This window comes from Aplidium turbinatum, chromosome 16 (assembly GCF_918807975.1).
Source record: "Aplidium turbinatum chromosome 16, kaAplTurb1.1, whole genome shotgun sequence".
Taxonomy (NCBI): domain Eukaryota; kingdom Metazoa; phylum Chordata; class Ascidiacea; order Aplousobranchia; family Polyclinidae; genus Aplidium; species Aplidium turbinatum.
The window spans coordinates 665,476-687,329 of NC_137487.1; the positions used below are offsets into that span (position 1 = coordinate 665,476).

Here is a 21,854-nt window from a genome sequence, read left to right on the forward strand (position 1 = left end):
TCTGGTTATTCAACAACACAAAATAGGCATTTCAAAATTTACACCACCAGCAATAACACTAGTAACCTACTATTGTCAGCGTCTGAAAGAAGTGTAGTTATTCAACAATCAAGCCAACTGTCAGACCGAAACTCTGCCTGCAACCAAGCTAAGATAACAGGCACACCTGCTTCACATTAAAAACTATCAAAAAAGTCTCGTGGCCTTTGCACCAGATGGTCTATTTTTTAAAAAAATGCTGTAACAAACCTCCTACTTTCAATACCTACAGTATTAGCCAAACACTTTTTCCTTCAACAGAGGCTTAAACCACCTCCGCAGTTGGCTTATATCTTTCGGCTTTTAAGCCGAGTATAAGTCTTGCTAAAGCGTAAGTCTGCTTTCTGAATCGCAAAATAGACGCTTAACGCAGACTTTTGTCCAGACAGACTTAAGCCGCCTTAAGTCTGGTTTCTGAATTCCGCCCTAAGTGTCTTTACCGAGACACAGCCGCGTCCTTTCGAACGCCGCGCAGACGTTCTCACCACTCGGCTATCTGGTATCATGCACGGTATAACGTCCGCGTTTTGTTACTTCTACCTTTTTCTAGATCTCTGCTATGTTTGTCATATACTGTTTTTTCGTTGTGATGTTCAGAATTAAAAACAAACTAAACGGCCACAAAAATGCGCAGCCTAACGATTGAGTCACTTCAGGTGAGAATTTAACTTAAAAAAAAAAACACCTCTTGGAAGTATCGAACTCATGTCCTTGGGAGTACGAGTCAGACGCAGACCGCATGCGCCACTGTATCACTTGGCAAAAACAGTTGAATTTAGTTATACTGTATATCCAGCTTTTTTCAGCAACAGCGCGCATGCGCACTAAAAGCGACGTATAGATTAGAAAAAAGGCATGGAACGGCTGTATTTACGGCGCCGTAAATGCGCCGCTGATCACTAGCCTAATCTAAAGGCGTTGAACGTTGAAAGCGAAATGGACTCACGACGTTCTTAACGTCTCCTAACCATTGAATGTAGCAATCATCAATACAAAATATAGGATGGTATAAAACCTCATGCTACCTTATTAGATCTACTTTGGAGAAGAAAAATGCATGAAATGTAGGCTACAGGAAAATTTAAACACCGGAATTGTTATTTTTAAAGAAATGTTTAAATTTGTTGTTTGAACCTTTGGGTAGAAGGTCCATCGTTTTACAACCTCACAATTGGGATGGCATTTGCAATCAACAATATTAGGATGTCCTGTCACGCGATGCATAATCGTCGATTCACGAAGTGCCACTGCTATTTTTCAGCTAAATTGCATTGTACCTGGGGCAGGAAGAAATGATCAAAAAGTAAAGTAATTTAAAAAAAAAGGATTATATTGATTGACCCAAAGTCATATTATATTCAATACTATAACGTTAAATTTCAAATTCTTCAATAATGTCAAATTACATTTTGTAGTTGAACATCTAAACTACTTAGAGTTGGATGTTACAGTTCTCAAGAAATTTTAGGCTATTCCATATATAAAATGACACTTCAATTTTCCTTGAAAGTTGAATGCTACTTTAAAACGTCATTTTAATTAAAAAAAAAAGAGAGTGAAGTTTGCTTATTTCGAAGTGAGAGGTAAACTTAATATACTACTCTGGTGTTTATGGCTTAAAGAGGATCTCAACTATATGTGCAAGAGATGTTGTGGTGAGATACCTCCTTTAAAAGACGCCATAACGCATTTGAAATTGAGTGAAGACCAGTATGAATGCGTCAATGCGTTCTGCCATCTTGACGATATGATTAGTCAGACAAGTGGATGTAGGGACGCTGTCACCGCTAGAATCAAGTGCGCATGGAAGAATTTCCGAGGGCTCCTTCCCATTCTGGCAAGCAACAGTATCCCCTTCCTAATCAGAGGACACGTGTACAACATGTATGTCAGAAGCGTCATGCTTTATGACAGTGAGACGTGGCCAGTCATTGCAGAGGACATCAAATGTTTGAGCCATAATGACAACGCTATGGTGAGGTGGATATACTCAAAGCGACTGGCGGATGGACTATCAAGTGAAGAACTGAGAAGGCTTGGCATCGACCAAATAGAAGAGGTCGTGCGGTTAAGGAGACTCCGTTGGTACGGCCACATAGAGCGAATGAAAGAGAACTCCTGGCCAAAGAATTCAGTCGCTAAAAGTGAAAGGGCGAAATCCACGTCGAAAAAAATAAAAATGAACAAAAACCTTCCCATGCATGGCATCAATCTGCTGAACTACAATCGACAACAATCTGTGCAACTTGTACAGACATTGACATTACAAAGCACGATAAGGGTGCGATACTAAGATTTTGTGACCACAAAACATCGTATACGGTATGTAACGGTATGACAAAGTTGTCCTTCATGATGTAACAAAACAATCCTGCATGAAAACTTCATTAGCAACAATGATCTTAGCAGACCATTTGAAGATAGATAAAAAAATGAATATGAGAAACGCTTCGCGGCACCCCAGAATATCGTAAATGGCACTCCAGGATGCTGCGGTACCCTGGTTGGGAACCACTGACTTAGGGTATGTGACAGGAGGATCCATTACCGGTGGGAAACGGTGCTACTTGAACAGGATGAGGAGAGTTGTTGTTGACGTCTGGAGAGCTTTCATTCGTTGCGAGACTGCTCAGCAGAGTGTTCAGCTCCTGGTAAAAAAATTAACAACGTTGAGATCAATCCGATTGTGCCATTATTCAAGTATGAGGCGCACCATTCAAGCATGAGGCGCACCATTCAAGCATGAGGCGCACCATTCAAGCATGAGGCGCACCATTCAAGTATGAGGCGCACCATTCAAGTATGAGGCGCACCATTCAAGTATGAGGCGCACCATTCAAGTATGAGGCGCACCATTCAAGTATGCGGCGCACCATTCAAGCATGAGGCGCACCATTCAAGTATGAGGCGCACCATTCAAGTATGAGGCGCACCATTCAAGTATGAGGCGCACCATTCAAGTATGAGGCGCACCATTCAAGCATGAGGCGCACCATTCAAGCATGAGGCGCACCATTCAAGTATGCGGCGCACCATTCAAGCATGAGGCGCACCATTCAAGTATGAGGCGCACCATTCAAGTATGAGGCGCACCATTCAAGTATGAGGCGCACCATTCCAGTATGAGGTGCACCATTCAAGTATGAGGCGCACCATTCAAGTATGAGGCGCACCATTCAAGTATGAGGCATACCATTGAAGTATGAGGCGAACCATTTTAAAGGAATGGTGGCACTGGTGTTCACCATGCTCTAATTTAATCGACCAATGCCAGGGCAACAAAAACAAGTTCAGCTTATTTCCAGAATTGGAGAATAAAATTTCTTTCTAAATCAGACGGCGGAGGAAGCTTTCTATCTACACACCCGAAAAGCTAATCTCGATCTAAACGTCAAGATCGATGAAAAGTCACTGCTCTTCCACCTCAACCACAATATCTGTTGTGTATTTTGGTTTGTTTTCGTTTAAACAATGTACCTTGCTTTCGTTCCCCTTAGGTCTTCTCTCTTACATTTTTGTTAGCGCTTCTCGCTTCTCGTTTTGTTTCACCATATATTTTGGTTGCACGTCTTTTTGATAGTACAGTTTCATTCTTGCGATTTTGAATACAAGTAGCAAACTTTTGTATGACTCTGGTTGAATAAGTTAAAAATTCAACAGAGTTATTTGGCGACGAGGATGGGATTTCTGATCGACTGAACGAGAAGCTTACAGTGCTACGCAGAGTGATCAGTTTTAGTTCCTACAAGCTTTAATTTCTACAAGTTTTAGTTTTTACAATTATCTTCTACTCAAGATGGAAAAGGTCGTGGAATTGATGCAGTCGCAGCTAGAACGTATGCGACAACAAAGGCAGCAGCAAGAAGAACAGGCGCGACAACAAAGGCAGCAGCAAGAACGTCATCATGAAGAACAACTGAATGAGCTAATTTTAGCCCTCAAAATTCCTGGCGACTCGGAAAACCAAAATCGGGTATCTCAAGCTATTCCTAAATTTTGTGACTTTGATTCAACTTTTGAACTTTAGACTGATTAAATTATTATTGGTCCTTTTTGGCACATTCGCAAAAGCACAATCCATTCCTGATGATAAGAAGGCTCAAGTTTTCCTTACCAACCAGTCAGATAGCATCTACAAGATGACCCTCCATCTGGCCGCACAATACGGCAAAGCCAATCAATGAACTTACAATGGAGGAAATTTCGAATTACATGAAAGCACAGTTCGACCCTAAGCGTTTCGTTATTCGTGAACGATTTCGCTTCTGGAGCAACTTGAAGCATGAGGTGAGACTGTTCCAGACTTGGGTGCACGAATAAAGCAAGCCGCTGCCACGTGCGACTTTTCTTCTATTTCTAATCCTTTAGACGAAGCTTTGCGTACTTGTTTTATGTGCTCGGTAGGAAACGAAGCAGTTCTTAAAGCTATCTTTAAAATTAAACCTGACGATCTCACTTTTTCACGTGCTCTTGATATAGCCATAGAAACTGAAGACGCTGCCAAAATGGCTAAAGAGACGGTGTTTGGCACTGAACCGACGGTGGTACATAAAGTTAAAGGTACCGGTCAAGCACTAGATATTTCGGTAGACAAGTTCTTTTCTTCATCTTTACATGCTGTTCATCGTCACAACGACATAGATTTTAACTTGCAAAAATCATGTTCCGAGTTATGTGATCAATACGAAGACTTATTTAAACCTGAATTAGGTTGTCTTCAGGATTACGAATTAGAGATTGCGTTCAACTCGGATTGTAAACCAGTGCTTTCAAAGCCCAGACCAGTGCCTTTCGTCATTCAAGAAGACTTAGCTCTTGCCTATGACGCCGGCATAGAAAAAGGTATCTGGACACCTGTACAATTTTGTGACTGGGGAACTCCTGTAGTACCAGTTCGCAAGGCTTCTACCGAAGGTAAGAAATCCAAATTAAGAGTTTGTGGTGACTATTCCTCAACGGTTAATCCACAACTTGAAACTCACAAGCACCCTTTGCCTCTCCCAGAGGATTTAATGCGTAAACTAGGGGGTGGCCACCGTTTCACTAAGATTGACCTGGCAGATGCTTATAGCCAGATTAGGCTAGGTCCAAGGAGTCGAAAAACATTGGCATCAACTACTCATAGAGGGGTTTTACTACAAAATGTTATGTCGTTTGGCACCTCTTCTGCCCCAGGCCATTTCCAAAAGATAATGCATGATTTAACTAGTGACCTTCCAGGTGTAGCAGTCTACCTGGATGACATTTTGATAAATGGAGCTACAGCAGAAGAGCATTTCCAGAACCTTACACGACTACTCGATCGTTTATCTTCGAAAGGTCTTAGATACGGTATAGGAAAGAAAAATGTAAATTTGCTGAAGCAAATGTCTAGTACCTAGGCCATATTCTTTCTAAACAAGGGATTTCTAAAGGTCCTGAAGTCGATGCCGTACTGAACATGCCTGCTCCTTCCAATGTTGGCACCTTACGTTCTTTTCTGGGGTCGGTTCAATGTTATTCTAAGTTTATGGCCCCAGATTTTTCTACGGTAGCGCAACCGTTATATCATTTGACCAAGAGTGGTGTTCCTTGGAGATGGGAACACAAAGAAAAATGTGCTTTTGCAAAATTAAAAACGTTTCTTTCCGCAGAAAATGTTCTTGTACACTTTAACCCGTTGCTTCCTTTAGGAATTGCATGCGACGCATCAAGCGTGGACATTGGCGCCACACTGTTTCACCGCTCCCCGGACGGAAGCGAGAGGCCAATAGCCAATGTGTCGAAAATCTTGACAAAATCTCAGAGAAACTACATCCAAATCCAAAAGGAGGCTTTGTCCATCATCTTCGTTTTGAAGAAATTCTACCAATATCTCTACGGTAGGGATTTTATTTTGGTAACTGATCATAAGCCTTTGCTTTAACTTTTTGGTCCAGATAAGCCTACTTCTTCGCTGGCGGCTAACCGGTTAGCACGCTGGGCGTTGTGTTAGAGTTAATTTAGTTATACCATAGAGTATCGCAAAAACAACGCATCACCAAAATGCTGACGCCTTGAGCCGTCCAACGATGACCCAATTTTTGATGGATAGGAAAGTGCAGATGATATTGATATTGTTTGCGAAATTGATACGTTGGACTCGCAGGTGAGTCATTCCGATTTTTCTACTTTGCGCAAAGAAACTTTTAAGGATCCGGTCTTGTCTAAAATCATTCGCTTCACACAAGAAGGATGGCCTGCGAAGTCAAATGCTAACGATCCAATCGAACAGTTTAGAAAAGTTGCTGATTCTCTAATAACATGTTATGTATGTTTATTATATGGTTCTAGAGTAGTTATTTCTTTTAACCTCCGCAATGATATTCTTTCTGTTTTACACGAATATCATTTCGGCATGCAGCGCATGAAACAGCTGGCCAGGACAGCAGTTTACTGGCCCAACATCGATGCAGACATTGTCGACCTCTGCCGAACATGCACTACATGTGGTGAGCATCGAGATACACCAAGCAAGGTTCTAATTGGTTTATTGTTACCGATGCTTATAGTAAGTATCCTTCCATTCACCCAACTTCTTCCGTATCGATGTCTGTTACTATTGATCTTTTAGAGGAGGACTTTGCCCATTTTGGATACCCCCACTCCATTGTCTCGGACAATGTTGACTACGTTTTCTTCGGAAGACTTCAAGATTTACTGTAAAGCTAGGGTAATAATAAACGGTGCACGGTCGTTTGGTCGACAGACATTTGGTCGACAGGACGTTTGGTCGACAGGACGTTTGGTCGACAGGACGTTAGGTCGACAGAACGATTCATTTTTGGGTTAGGGTTAGGGTTAGAGTCAGGGTTAGATTAGGGTTATGGTTAGTTAACTAACCCTAACCCTAAAATAAATCGTTCTGTCGACCTAACGTCCTGTCGACCAAACGTCCTGTCGACCAAATGTCTGTCGACCAAACGTCCTGTCGACCAAATGACCGGGTACCATAATAAACATCACTGGAGCACCATATCATCCAGCTACGAATGGTGCTGCCGAGCGTTTGGTGCGCGCTTTCAAGCAGGCTTTGAGAAAATCGTTGTTACCGCCTAGCCCTAGAAGTGCGACCACTTAATTCTTGATGCAGTTTCGCCACACGCCTAATGCCAGTGGTTACTCTCCCAGTGAGTTATTAAACCACCGACAACTACGTACTAAATTAGACATTTTACTTCCTTCCTCAGCTCAGACGAAAACGTCGACGAGCCAACAAAACCGGAAAACAATTAAGTTCGATCTTGGCAATCCTTGTTATGCTTTGTACTTTGGTTCCAGGCAAAGCCGAAGCCCTCGTTGGGTTCCTGCCGTCGTGGTGAAGCGACATGGGAGTCGTAGTTTACAGGTTCGAGTGGACCCTCGAGGTCCAATATGGTGACGCCCTTATCAACCAGCTATGCCCGCATTACATCTCGCCAGAAGACGGGGATCCAGGGGAGACTACCTTCACGTCGTCATCGACAGCCGACAAGGTTCGTGGTTCATCGACAGCCGACGAGGTTCTTGATCCATCGACAGCCGACAAAGTTCCTGATGTTTCGACGCCGATCGCAACCGAGGAATCATCATCGTCATCGGTCTCCAATCAAGGACATATATTGAGGCGATCACAGAGAAGACGCCAACCACCCTTTCGTTATGGGTATTTCTTCATTCCTTGCGTCACCTTCTCTCGAGTTACTCTCTTTAATGGACCTTCTACCACATCGGCTTCCACATTCTGATTCTAATCGTTTTCCTCGTTCAGTATCACTTCCATATGTTCTTTCCAACTTCTTCCACGATCTTTCTCACTGAAACCAAGTTTTCCATCCCTTCCTTTAATACATCGTTCACCATCTACATCTTTCCCATCCCGCTTCAGAACCTTTATAAACTTATATATTTCGTTAGGACTGTGTTTTAATTTGGTCAATTCCTGCTTAGCTTCTTTCTTCATAACTTTTGCAACTATTCTCTTTGCCCGATTTTTCAATTGCTTGTACTTGAGCTTAGTTTCTTCTGATCTATTTCTACACAAATCCTTGTATGCGACTTTTTTATCCCCAATTACCTCAATTATTCCCATTCCACCACCACGTATCTCCTTGATCCATCCTGCCTTTTGTTTTCCCACAAACTTAATCGCAAGCTTGCAGAACTCCATTATTGAAGGATCCCCACAGATCAGTCACATTGTTGTGAACAAGACTTTCAACTCTCTTTTTAAACTTTTCTCTTGTATCGGCATCTTCTAACTTACAAACTTTTCTATTGATTAACCTTTTTTTATTTACAGTTTTCTTCAGACCTTTCTTGTCCAAGTCGATAACCACCAATCTATGCTGAAGTTCGCATGGTATTACTTTCACATCTTTGATCAGTTTTCTGTTTTTCCTGCATACCAACCCAAAGTTAATTTCAGTTTCATTTCCACCTGCACTGAAAGTTACTTTTCTTCCTTCCTCTTTCTTAAACCAGGTATTAGCAACACACAGGTCTTTTTTTATCACAAAACTCAAGTAAACGCCTTCCATCGCGATTCCTTTCTCCTACACCAAACTCTCCATGGACACCTTTAAACCAAATCAATTTGTTTGCCAACGTGCCCATTAAAGTCCCCAAGACCCAATACAATTTCCTGATCACTTCTTGTGCTCCATTCATGGGCTATTTCGCCATAAAATCTTTCTTTTTCTGCATCGGATCTTCCACTTTGTGGTGCAAGCACAGATTACTCTTATCACTACGCGCTCGACCACTATCTCTATCGCCATTATTCTGTCACTCTGTCTACGAACTTCAACAACATTTTTTCATAGCTCTTCTTTCACCAAAATCTCAACTCCTCCGATCCCAATATCATTGCCCGACCACCACAGCTTGTTTCTCCTTCCTTTGACACCAAAAATCTGGCTCCTTTGTCCTTCCATCGGACTTTCTGTAAACAGCAAAAATCTACCTCATTCTCAGCTCTTCACCCACCTCAGTACCTCTACAACGCAAGCTTCCTACATTTAGACGTCCCAGTCGTACTCTTAAATGTTTAACAGAAATGTCAGAACCCGGAGATTTTTCACACCCCCTGCCCATTTAAGGGCTGCCGGGGCTCTGGGCCATTTCTTTTTTAATACTTATCATTAGGATTTTTTGGTGCGTGTTTTTCTCGTACATTACTTATAGGCTAGGCCCGAGGAGAAAGTTAGTTTGGTGGATGAAGCTCTGCTACCAACAAAACCCTTTAAAGAGCATTTTTTAAAAATTACATAACATTCTGGAGCAAGAAAATAATTGCTGAACTGTCTATAGATTTTCATTTATTGACTGCACATCCACAAAGGATGCACACTAGAGTGTCCCATGTTTGGGTAACCTTTCAGAAAATAAGCTTGGGTCATACTTTGAATGGATTTGCAACGCTGAATTCTAAATTAACGTTGTTTTTTCGTTATGTTTTTCATCTTGAGGCGCCACCTAGCAATTTTTTAGAATTTTAACCTATCTCGAGAATGGTGAAAGATACAGAATGAAGCATGTACTAAAATAGCCGGAAGGATCGATTTCCTATACATTTTTAAGTGCTTAACTGCAACAGGAAACGAGTTGTGTTTCGCGGGGCTAGCGTGGAAGCAACACCATTATGGTTAGCGAATCGCCACTGCTCGCTGTACTGGTGAGTGCTCAGCCTTGTGCTGATAGCCGATAGAAAAATAAACATAAAAATATCGTAATATTACCCGAATTCGATTATAAAAACGTTTCTTCCAATTGTTCAAACATTCAAGAATACATCTTTTCCTTTTACGGTGCACAGATGATTTTGATGCTCCAGCTCTTTTAGAATTTCTGAAGTCGGTTGGTCGGCTTGCTGTCGCAGAGAAGTGAAACGTCGATTCGCCAGGGTAAGCTACATGTAGTCTTGGTCTCATGATCTTTGCTCCGAAGCTGCACAGGATAACCACTCTCTGCCTGATATGAATATCCATCCTTGTCATCTGTCGTTTCTTTTATCTCCTCATTCTCAAACGCAGTCTCTTGTGTTCTGTCTTATTTGTACCTTTTCTTAGTCCCCTTCGTTTCTCCAACACTTGCGGCTGCTGTTCAATTACTTTTTTCTTTTTCAAAGCGATTGCCAGCTATTTCTTCTGGTGAGCTACGTCTATCGTGTATGTTAATATCATATTTCTAGTGCTTCACTTAAGATTTTCCTAAACTTAGGCTACATGCAGGTATATCGAAAGGCTCGAAAAACGAATTGTCTGTTGAAATCAGCCTGTTCTTCTTTCGTGCTCGCCTTTGAGCTGCCCTTAGTTTGATATCAAGTAGCTTGGCTTGAACCCAGCAATATCAAGATATAAGCTAAAACTGGCCTTAATCCATAAATTGGTCACATATGCTACTACTTCATTTTTTGAACCATGAAAATGTGGACTCTTTCAAAGAAACGTGGCATTACTTTCCTGAAGAAAATTAGGCTACTCATTTTTGCGATGACTGCAAGATAAATCGCCACTTTTACATAACAGATTTAGTATTTTTACCTTTTTTTGTTGTTTTCGTTGATTCGATTCTATCAATCTCTCCAGTTCAATCTTTTGACTCTCCAACAATGATAATTGTTTCTGAAATAGAGGCGGGAAACAATAGTTTAACTTTAATTCTCCTTAAAGACGTGTGTCGTATATTTCAAGTTAGGCTAGGCCACCTCACTTTCATCCTGACTAAATTATTTACTTAAGTTGACGTTGCTACGTTTTTAGCAGCAGCTTACCTGCAGTACACCGTTCTCCGATAGTAGATCATCTTTGACGCTGCTCAGTTCATTAATACGTTCAGTCCTAAATAGAAAATGAAACATTTTCAAAATCAATGCCCAAAAACCTTATGCTGCATTCCATAAAACTTTTAACCGGTCAGACCTTACTTACTTTGTGTCACGATTACTGACTGGAAATGTGACCTAGTTTTGACTTTATTTTCGAGAGCTTAATCTTTCGGTAATTGTTTAGTCCATTGTTCGGTAACAATGGTTGTTTGTGACGTTTTTTGTGTGTGAAAGCAGCTTTTCTGCACTTGCAAGCAGGACTGTGGCGTCAGGTGAAGAATACACAACTCCGACTCCATGGTTTATAACTGCCCCACTCCGGACACGCCAAAATCCCTCCGACTCCACTGCTTGCAAGTGTGAAGACACAATCTCAGAAAAAACTTAGCTAACTGTGAATCTGACTGACACCGAATGTCGTTTTCTCGTTATTGCTAGGGAAAGTTAAGTGTGATACACTTAAATTTTTGATTTATACATAATGGAAAACAAAACAATAAACTTGTTTTAAAATCCAAAACATGTAAAATTTATGTACTGTAGTTTGATTTTGATTTATAACTCAAACGAGAAAAGGGTGGCACGAAGTTTTGCGAATGACGTCAAGGGGGACGTAGCCCCAAAAGTTTAAGAACCCCTAGATTAGGATGTTGGTGTTGCACACACCCCATGAAATTTAAATTTCAATGCAAACTTGCTTGACTTTTTTTGGTTTTGTATTAATGAATATTGATCATAAAACCAAAAGTTTGGAAAAGTTTTATCATTGTTTACCCCACCCACAGAGCAATTTTTGTGACCAATTTTGTAAAAAAAGAAGTAATTTTTGCCACTAGAGGACGCTGTTTTAAAGTTGCATAATTAAAGAAACGATAAAAAAACGTCCTTTCTTTTTTTACAGAATTTACAAAAAACTTTGTCCAGATTGGACATTAGGGTCTATAAATATGGACATACAAGTAGTCATTTTTCGAGTAGTGGCAAAAATGTAATTGGCGTTTTCTTGGCAACCACTAAACCGATTAGAACAGAATTTGGCATAGCCCTTTTTATCATGTGAGAGTTATGCTTTTGGTACTAACTTATTGAAATACCGCCACTAAGGGGCAGAAAAGTAACAATTTAAAGGGCCACGCAAGTCCATTTTCAAAAGCAGAGAGTTAAAATGCATAAACTGGATATTCCCGCAGGGTGGATAGGTTCAGCGCAGGATGGATAGGGAAACGCCCTTCTTCTCAGGGCGCGGCAGCTCCTCTGTCGAAAAGTACCGACGACCCACCGTACTGCAGCTGAACACCGAGGGCATTACGGCCAGCAAGCTCAGCATCATCGAGTATCTGGCCACAAAACATCAGGCCCTCGTTATTCTCCTCCAGGAGACCCACTGCACATCTGTGGATAAGTTGGTATTACCCGACTTCACACTCGCAGGTGCAACCATCAGCAGGAAACACGGCCTCGCCACGTTTGTCCATGAGCAACTGAGCTGGACGCCAATAGACCAGTCCAGTGCCCAATCGGAGATAGAGTGGCTATGCCTAAACATATCAGGCTATCACATCATCAATGTCTATAAGCCACCAACCTCACGCTTAACACCAACAGCCATCCCAGTGTTCCCCCAACCCAGCCTCTATGCTGGTGATTTTAATTGCCACCACGTTGACTGGGGCTACAACACCACCAACACCGACGGAGAAAGCCTGGCCTCATGGTCAGCCAATAATAACCTCACCCTACTGCACGATCCCAAGGGTGCAGCGAGCTTCTTCTCCGGACGCTGGAACACTGGTACAAACCACGATCTGGCTTTCGCAAGTGAAGACCCCGATAATTGCCAACCGGACAGACGTGTGCTAGAGAAGTTCCCCAGGTCCCAACATCGACCCTCGATTATCACGGCTCCAACGCTCACAATGCCTGTCCCGAGCAAGCCCGTTAAGCGATGGAACTTCAGAATGGCTAACTGGGAGTACTATAGCCTCCTCACCAATGAAGCCACACAGTATCTCTCATCTCCTTACACCAACAATATGGAAGAAGCCTACCAGGACTTTTGTGATGCAATAACATCAGCGGCAAAACAATCCATCCCCCGCGGCCGACGAAAGACCTACATACCGTGCTGGGATAAGGAGTGCGGATGCCTCTACTCCGACTTCCTCCACGCCCCTCAGGGCAACGACACCAACAGCTCAGCCACAGCTCTGCTGACAAGGCTGGACTCAAAGAGGAAGGAGCGCTGGACAGAAGCAGTTGAATCAATCGACTTCACGCACTCCAGCCGCATAGCATGGAGTACACTGAACAACCTAACTGGCAGATCACGTGCCTCTCGTGAACAATGTCCCGTTTCAGCAAATTCCATCGCCTCACAACTTGTGGAGAACGGGAAATACAAATCGAGAGACCGTGAATCAGATAGATCCGTCTTACAAGAAATGACGGACCTCTGGAGGGTAACAACCCCAGACGGGGACAACATCTCGGGTGAGTTCACCTCGGAAGAATTTTCCGCCGCCCTCCAGCACATAAAGCCAGGTAAGCTCCGGGCCCTGACCACCTATGCCCGGAGTTGATACACCATGCTGCTGCCTCCTCAAAGTCCTGGTTAAAAGACTTCCTTTCTTGCTGTTTGCGCCACCTGAGAATTCCCAGAATCTGGAGAAGAGCCCTTGTGGTTGCAGTTCCTAAGCCGAAGAAGCCCCCAGGGGACCCGAAGAGCTACCGTCCAATCTCACTGCTCTGCATCCCCTTCAAGATCCTCGAGAGACTCATCTACGCCCGTGTCGAACCAAGAATAGATCCGCAGCTCCCCCGTGAACAAGCTGGTTTCCGACACGGACGATCAACCGTAGATCAGGTCACACTTATGACCCAAGACATTGAGGACAGCTTCTCAGCTAAGAAGAAGGCTGGCGCCGTGTTTGTTGATCTCACGGCTGCCTATGATACCGTATGGCATAGCGACCTTACCTGCAAGTTACTTCGTCTGCTCCCTGACAGACACATGGTCCATATGATGATGGAACTTGTGCAAAACCGCAGTTTTACCCTCACAACCGGTAGCGGCCGTCAAAGCAGACTACGCCGACTTAAAAACGGCGTCCCACAGGGCTCAGTCTTGGCTCCTCTCCTGTTCAACATATACACCTACGACTTGCCTGACACCATCTCCAGGAAATATGCTTACGCAGACGACCTGGCACTCCTGCACTCAGCAGGAAACTGGCAGTCAGTGGAGAGGAACCTCAGCCAAGACATGCAAACACTATTAGCATACCTCCAGAAATGGAAGCTACAGCTCAGCAAGTCAAAGACAGTGTCGGCGGCCTTCCACCTTAAAGGGCGGGGAAACCCAAATTAACTTTGCGAGTTTTTTGTTTCAGCGTGATGTCATTGTGTACAACATGCGTTTTAGCAATAAAAAAATCCAAATTTTGTTGCCCTCGTCTCGCTAGGGCCGCTTTTGTTTGATACCCGTTTGCGAGGTCTCGTTGCGCATCAAGCTGTGATTCTGTTCGCTGTGACGTCACAAGGGACATATAGTTGTGGCCAAAAGTTTAAGACCAGACTTGATTTATGACGATTTTTGCATTACAGTACTTCAAAATACTGCATCAGATATAAGATGATGCATAAAGATGATGCAACTGAATCAATATATGATGCAGTATTTTGAAGTAATGCAAAAATCGTCATAAATCAAGTCTGGTCTTAAAGTTTTGGCCACAACTATATGTACCTTGTGACGTCACAGCGAACAGAATCACAGCTTGATGCGCGCAAGACCTCGCAAACGGGTATCAAACAAAAGCGGCCTTAGCGAGACAAGGGAAACAAAATTTGGATTTTTTTTTGCTAAAACGCATGTTGTACACAATGACATCACGCTGAAACAAAAAACTCGCAAAAAGTGAATTTGGGTTTCCCCGCCCTTTAACAACCGGGAGGCACAGCGTGAGATAAACATCAACATTGATAGGGAACGCCTGCCCTACTGTGTCGAACCTACATACCTCGGCATAACCCTGGACAGGTCACTCACGTACCGCCGGCACTTGAAGTCACTGCGGAAAAAACTATCTACACGCGTCGCACTTTTGAGGCGATTGGCGGGTTCCGGCTGGGGAGCTGGTGCTAAAACTCTTCGTACAGCTACCCTAGCCCTTGTTCATTCCACCGCTGAATACTGCGCGCCGGTCTGGTGTCGTAGTTCTCACACCCACCAGATTGATACCGCCATCAACGACGCACTGCGTACTGTGACTGGATGCCTGCGTCCCACTCCAACGGACTGCCTACCCATCCTAGCAGGCATCCAACCCGTTGAGCTACGCCGTAAAGGAGCCACGATTTCTCTCGCTCGCCGCGCTCTGGACCCCGACCATCTTCTCCATACAACATTCAAGCGACCACCACCTATAAAGCAGTGGCTGAAATCAAGACGTCCCTTTGTGCCTGCCGCACAACAACTACTTAAGAATGCAGAAGAACTTGGTTTAAGTGCGGCACACTGGACGAACCACATGTGGAACACGGAGTGGCAAAATCACACTTCCACGCTCCGTGACTTCATACCGACGCCGATCCCCGTCCACCAGGGATGTCCCTCGCAAGGCTTGCGTGGGTCAGGCTTAACCGCCTGCGAACTGATGTCGACCGCTTTCGTTTGGACATGCAAAAGTGGGGCCTGGCTCCTTCATCAGAATGCAAGTGTGGTGCCACGGAACAGACTGCAGACCATGTCATCCACCACTGCCTAACCCACCGGCCTCCGCACGGTGCGCATAGTCTGAGGGTCCTGAACGACGAGACTGCTGAGTGGCTGAAGATTTCCTGCTCTCCAATCTAGCCTGGAAAGATCACTCATACGCCATCATCAAACCAAAACAGTGACGACAGCCTTCCACTTAAACAACCGAGAAGCGAAGCGTGAGCTCAAGATCAACACCGATGGAAAAACCCTGCCCTTCTGCCCAAACCCTAAATATCTAGGGGTAGTCCTGGACAGGTCGCTCACTTACCGTCAACATTTGGAGTCACTACGCAAAAAGATCTCAACACGTACAGCTTTGCTAAGGCGTCTGGCCGGCTCAGGCTGGGGAGCCGGAGTCGATACCCTGCGCATTGCCACCATCGCGATAGTTCACGCTCCAGCAGAATACTGTGCACCTGTCTGGAGCCGCAGTGCCCACTGCCATCAAATCGACACTGCCATAAACGACGCCTTGCGTAATACGTATCGTGACAGGATGCCTGCGACCTACACCATCGGAAAATCTCCCTGTCCTTGCAGGCATCCAACCAGCTGAGCTTCGTCGCGAAGAAGCTATCCTGTCTCTTTCTCGTCGCGCTACGAACCCCAACCACTTGCCATACTCAAGTCTCTATGAGTCTGTGAACGAGAAACCTCAGCGACTAAAATCGAGACACCCATTTGTACGTGCCGCACAACTCCTGATGAAAACCGCTGAAGACCAATCCATCAGTGCGGCTACCTGGGCGGACCACCAATGGAGCTCGGAGTGGAAGAAGAACTCCTCAAGACTCCAAAGTTTCATCTCCAACACCAGCAACCACCCAACCGGAATGCATTTGCCAATGAAGGCCTGGGTGCGGCTCAACCGCCTGCGTACTGGCGTCGGACTATTCCGCTCCAACATGCACAAATGGGGGATGGCTCCATCCGCGATTTGTGAGTGTGGCAAGGAGGAACAAACCGTAGACCACACCATTTGTAATTGCGCCATCTACCATGCGCCAAATGGTGTGCGTGGTCTACGTGAACTGGATGACAAATCAATTGAATGGCTGCTCGACACCTGCCCAAACATCTAGACCGCGTCGCCGCTACTGCCCAAGGGTGGTAAAAGGCAGAGCCCCTCGACCCTTGGAGTGGCGAAGAAGGTTCAAACGAAGAAGAAGCAGATCAACTGGATATTCAAGAACACGTTTTACTTAATCAAAAAATAAAGAGCCCAAAATGTAGATACCAAACCCATTGTCTTCATCTTCAGTGCTATAAAATATTTTGGGCTCTTTATTTTTTGATTAGATTAACCAGGCGTTCCAACCATTTTGCTCCTACGTTTTACTTGTTTTTATAAAAAAAAACGTTTTTGTTCAAACGCAATCTTGAAACAAAGTATCGATTTTTCAATTCGAACATACGCCGCATGAAGCGATGTCGAAATAAAAACTTTCCTCGAGCGACGTCATACGCGTACTGGTGGGAAAATATTTTACTTGTTTGAGGTGCGGCATGCGATTGCAGCAGTGGATCAGATTATCCCACGTTACAATTTGAAGTTCAGATTTAGTTTATTGTAGCCTTGGTGCTAGCTTACATCATTTTACAGACTACACTAAACTTTTTATTGGACGTTTAACCTAAACATTTTGAGCTAGACCTTGCAGTGTTTGCAGGAAACAAACAAATGCCATTATTTTCCTTCATTGCCACGGTATTGTTTTGATGGTATTTACCAGCAAGAGGTTCAGACAGTCAAGGGTTGCAGAGGCTTGAATTTATTTTTTTCTTCGTGCTTAGTCAGTGCTGCATCCTTTGCTGTGTGCACGATAGGCCTACCAGTCTCAGTATTTACTCATGTATTTCAATTTGTGATTGTATATAGGCTAGACAAGTAGGCCTATCTCAATATGCATGCTTCTCCAGTGCTGTGTAAGAGTAGACTAAGCAAAACCTGTTACAATTCGGTACTCATCATGACAAATCGATGTGTTGTATAGATGACTGTTCATCTGGCGGTTCTTCTGCCGATAAAATTTCTTGGTTCCATTTTCCAAAAAATTGTACCACAAAAAAAGAAATGGAACAAGTTTGTAAACACCACAAGAGTATGGCCAGGATGAACAGAGACCAGCACAATATGAGTGATAGGTTTAATGTTGCCAGGTTTAGCAATGTGTAAGAAAAAAGGTTTTGCTAATGTTTGTATTACCAGGTGTACATGTTTCTGTTATGTGACGGTGGAAGTGCAAACTGAAGCTGTGTGCTGCATGAGGTGGAAGCAGAGCGCATGCAAGCCTTGCTCAACGAGAATGGAGGCATGAATTGTATTACCCAACGGCCAACACCCAGGGTTTAAAGCAGTGTGTCCCAACCCATGGGCACTCCAGACTGCCCATAGCGCTTACATGCAACAGTATAGAGCAAGAGCACAGCGAGGACCCCGGTGCAGGTTCGTTATCTAAATGCAGCCTACCAACGTTATTGGCAGGCTATTAAAAAGCAATGTTGTTTTGAATGTAAAGGAGTTACCGTAACAAGAGTAAATATAACCAAAAATTGTTTTTACAGACGCATAGGCACATTGCCTACAGACAGTTTGTTCGGTGGCTCTGGGATTATCTTGGTGGTCGTTCATACCGTGTGCCTCTGACGTCATGCGTCGTTTCGGCCAGATCGAAGTTTCCAAGAGAAGAAAACGTTGGGTTTAAATATCCTGATTTGAAATAAAAAGTCACCAATTCAAAGTCTGCTTCAAGAAAAGCTTTGCCGTGTGCACAGAGAGAGTGAATTTTGTACATGTACAGTAAGCTATACTAGAGGTCTTAAGAGAATCTTCCAAGTTTTTTACAAACTAATATGGTGCTTGTCTAAAGATAGTTGCCTTCAGTGTTCATTTTATCAACTACTAAGCTGCTTCCAATCGACACAAATTTTGTTAAAAACGACACTACAAACAATCGCATACAATGCATCTTGCGCGAACATAAGATCAGCTTGTACGCTTATGACGTCACGCGTGAATATCGCACGGTTCAGTGCGCACGCGCCGCCAACAAATATAGAGCAAACAAAAACGGCCCTGCAAAGGAAACGCAATCAAATTTTGGGAAAATTTCACCGACAACCCTTTAATATAAACGCCTAGAGCACATACAAACAAAAAAATCGCAAAGTACGATTTGGACTTGCATGGCCTTTTAAGTGATTTGATTGTATCCTTTTCCCGTAACATATAGCCTACGTAACTTTTATAAGTTCAAACAAGTATGCAGCACAGAAATACAGTATTTATTTATTTGACAATAATATTATATTTTTATTACTCAAAAATTGTCTACTATTTGTTAAATACAGTTGTTTGAAGTTGTAATGTTAATTATTGATGACCCTGTACACTTTTCCCAATCAGATTTCCAGAAACGTTTAGGTGCTAGGAATCTTCGTTTTTAGCGACCTGAACAAAATTTTGAAGATTTTCTTCAATTTTGGAGGAATGTAAAAACTTGGTCACAAGCTTCACTTCCCTCTAAGCAGAATTATTACAAACTCTTAAAGAGCTCATCGTCTCTCTGCCAACGGCGTACTCCTAAAGCATTGGAGATTGCAAAAATTTGAAAACACGTTTTGCTGCCAGACGTCACAAATTACCGTATGTTAAAAAAGCTCTTGCCCAGTTTTGCTGCCAGGAAGTTTTGACCAAATCCAGCACCAAACTTTCTCGTAATTGATTTAGTTTCAAAGGCTATTCTTGTAAAATCTTTTGCCTTAAGGTTATATCTTCAGCCCACGGGGCAAAAGAAACGTATTTTAACAAGTAACAAATACCATGTGTGTTTAGAATGATTTTGTTGACAAAACCCACGTGAAGATGTGGTGCTGATGCTGCAAGAAGGCAATTAAACCATCACTTATTAAAAACAACGTATGGAATTATTAATCGAAGTTGGCTACTTTCATTCCAGCATGCACAAGCGATGTATGGCCCTCTCAGCGGCCTGTAAATGCAGACAGGGAGGAACAAACTACTGGTCATGTGATTCTTGAGTGCCCAATCTCTAAAGCACCAGAATGCATGGTATAGCAGCACTGACCTAGCTTTCCATCGCCTGCTATGTGAAACATGAACAATCTGCCTCATACAAAGGGAGAAAAATATTTCTAGTCCACCCCGACAACTCAGTTGGTTAAACGCCCTACATCATGGACGAATAAAACGCAAGATCAAGCGGCGCTGGTTCGACTCTCGAGGTGTGCGCTTGAGCAACGCATTTTAAGGACTTTTCAGAGACTTGCTCAGTTAGACGATAAAGATTCAAACCAAAATGCACGAACGTTGTGAAATGCTGCTACAAGAAATTAAATCAAAAATTTCACGGAGTTTTGTCTTTTAAAGTCCTTGTAATGTTCGAGAACATTAAGTTATTCCGATATGATTTGTGCTCATCATCCGTTACAAATAAATCGCAAGTCACAAACCAATATGGTCACCTCTCCTCCATTTTCTGAATAGCATTGTCCGCTCGAGTGATAGCGCTACGCCGTTCACGTTCAGCAGCACGAACCTCCCGAGCCGCGTTTCCCTTCCAAGCAAGCTCGCGTTCCAACGCCAATTCTGCCGACGCGGCTCGCGACTCTAAACGTTCACTTTCTTCTGATGTGGATTTCCGTTCCAGAAAGAAGAGCTCGCTAAAATATTATTTGTAAGTAAACATGTGAGACATTACAAAAGAAAACCATCACACAGCGCATAGAACGGTATGCACATTGCATAAGCGCAATGTTGTGAAGTCTGGTCCACGTACCGAATTCTTCGTATTTTTGTCTTGTGCTTCTGCTTTAGATTTTTGTACCGATCCGCGTATGACTGAAGTTGTGTGACATAGAACTCCACTCTGTGGCCCATCAAAGCAACCGCATCTTCAAGTTGACGCCGGTTCAGCTCAGATATCAGTTTCTACAGAAGTGTTAGTGCTTCAGAAAAAAATCGATTTTGTAAAATATCTGATCGAGGCTGTATTGCAACAAATCTTAATCTTACCCTACTCGTCGACCAGTATGTAATTGTACTTATTTCAGATTCTGTCATCGCTAATATAATTTCAGTTCTGTTAGTATAATACCTGAGTTTCTTGAAAAAATTTCTCTCCATCAATCAGAAGCAGCTGGTTCTCGGCCTCCGATGTTTGCTGTTGGGATTTCTTCAACGTTTCCTTTAATGCTGCTTCTGTCTCCATCATGGCACAGATGCGAGATTGGATCGAGGATATATCACATCTGGGTCTGTTCGTAACCAAATATAACTACCAATTAAGCAAGCCACGTGTTAAATGAGTTTTATAAGTTTATAGTCTGGTTCAGAAGATTGGTTTCCTTTTGTGACCTAAAAACCTCACACACCAAAATGTCATCAGTTTTACTTTACAAAGGATTTAAAAATACTGAGGTTCAGGCGGTAACTAAGCTTACAGGGTTCAGGCGGTAACTAAAGATGTGTATGTCGAAATTTATTAAGTGTGCGTAGTAGCTCTGCACGTCTTGGATTATAAGACCATAAAATTATTGCTCTGTAGTAGCTTTTCGATGTAATGCGGAAAACATTGCAAACCTAGAATGGAGTGCAGTCTGTGCAGATACCCTCGGTCCAAGCGGCGCATACGAAAAAGAAGACAACAGTATGCCTTTAAAAGTAAGTATTTTATATATAGTGGATCATCTGGAAAACAGTGAAACAATAATAAAAAACTACAAAACATTGGCAAAGTAGGATACAAGTAAAAGAGGGCACTAAGGAAATCATAAGGTGAGCTTTTGAAGACGTTGCGAGGGATTTCAGGAATGCATGATAAACTCAAAGCACGCATTGGTCGAATAAGGTATCGAAAGAATTGCTATGGTTTGGGAAGAAGTTATTTTTTGTTGTCGTTTTGAATCAAAAAGTTTTAAAAAGGTTAATAATCTAACGAAGACATTTGAATATACAGAAAGTGAGAAGCTTGAGAAAAATATCATTGAACTTTTCGATATCGTATAGAAACGATTGGCAACTTGGCATGGTGAAATGGAACTTTTCTACAAAACAATACGAATCAACAGTAGTGACGTGACGTGGTGGGTGACGCGAATGACAAAGTGTTTCTATGTTCACGATTCATCCTTAAAAACGGCAAAGATGTCTGGGCCATTATTTAGACAAGTGGCCAACTGGCCATGTAGTCGCCAAGAAAAAGGTTCTGT

The 21,854-nt window shown here is 43.0% G+C and overlaps 1 protein-coding gene across 2 annotated transcripts in view; it reads right to left on the reverse strand.

Moving 5' to 3' along the window:
* Positions 1 to 2,281: 2,281 nt before the first annotated feature.
* LOC145785507 (uncharacterized) overlaps positions 2,282 to 21,854 on the reverse strand; it is a 92,333-nt gene continuing 72,760 nt past the window's right edge. For both annotated transcript variants that reach the window (XM_082597160.1, XM_082597161.1), the window contains 6 exons: positions 20,741 to 20,900; positions 20,423 to 20,574; positions 20,109 to 20,306; positions 10,811 to 10,877; positions 10,581 to 10,661; positions 2,282 to 2,687 (listed from right to left, as the gene is read on the reverse strand). In XM_082597160.1, the coding sequence (XP_082453286.1) occupies positions 2,559 to 2,687; positions 10,581 to 10,661; positions 10,811 to 10,877; positions 20,109 to 20,306; positions 20,423 to 20,574; positions 20,741 to 20,900 (787 nt within the window). In that variant the 3' untranslated portion in view covers positions 2,282 to 2,558. The remainder of the gene's footprint in view (positions 2,688 to 10,580; positions 10,662 to 10,810; positions 10,878 to 20,108; positions 20,307 to 20,422; positions 20,575 to 20,740; positions 20,901 to 21,854) is intronic.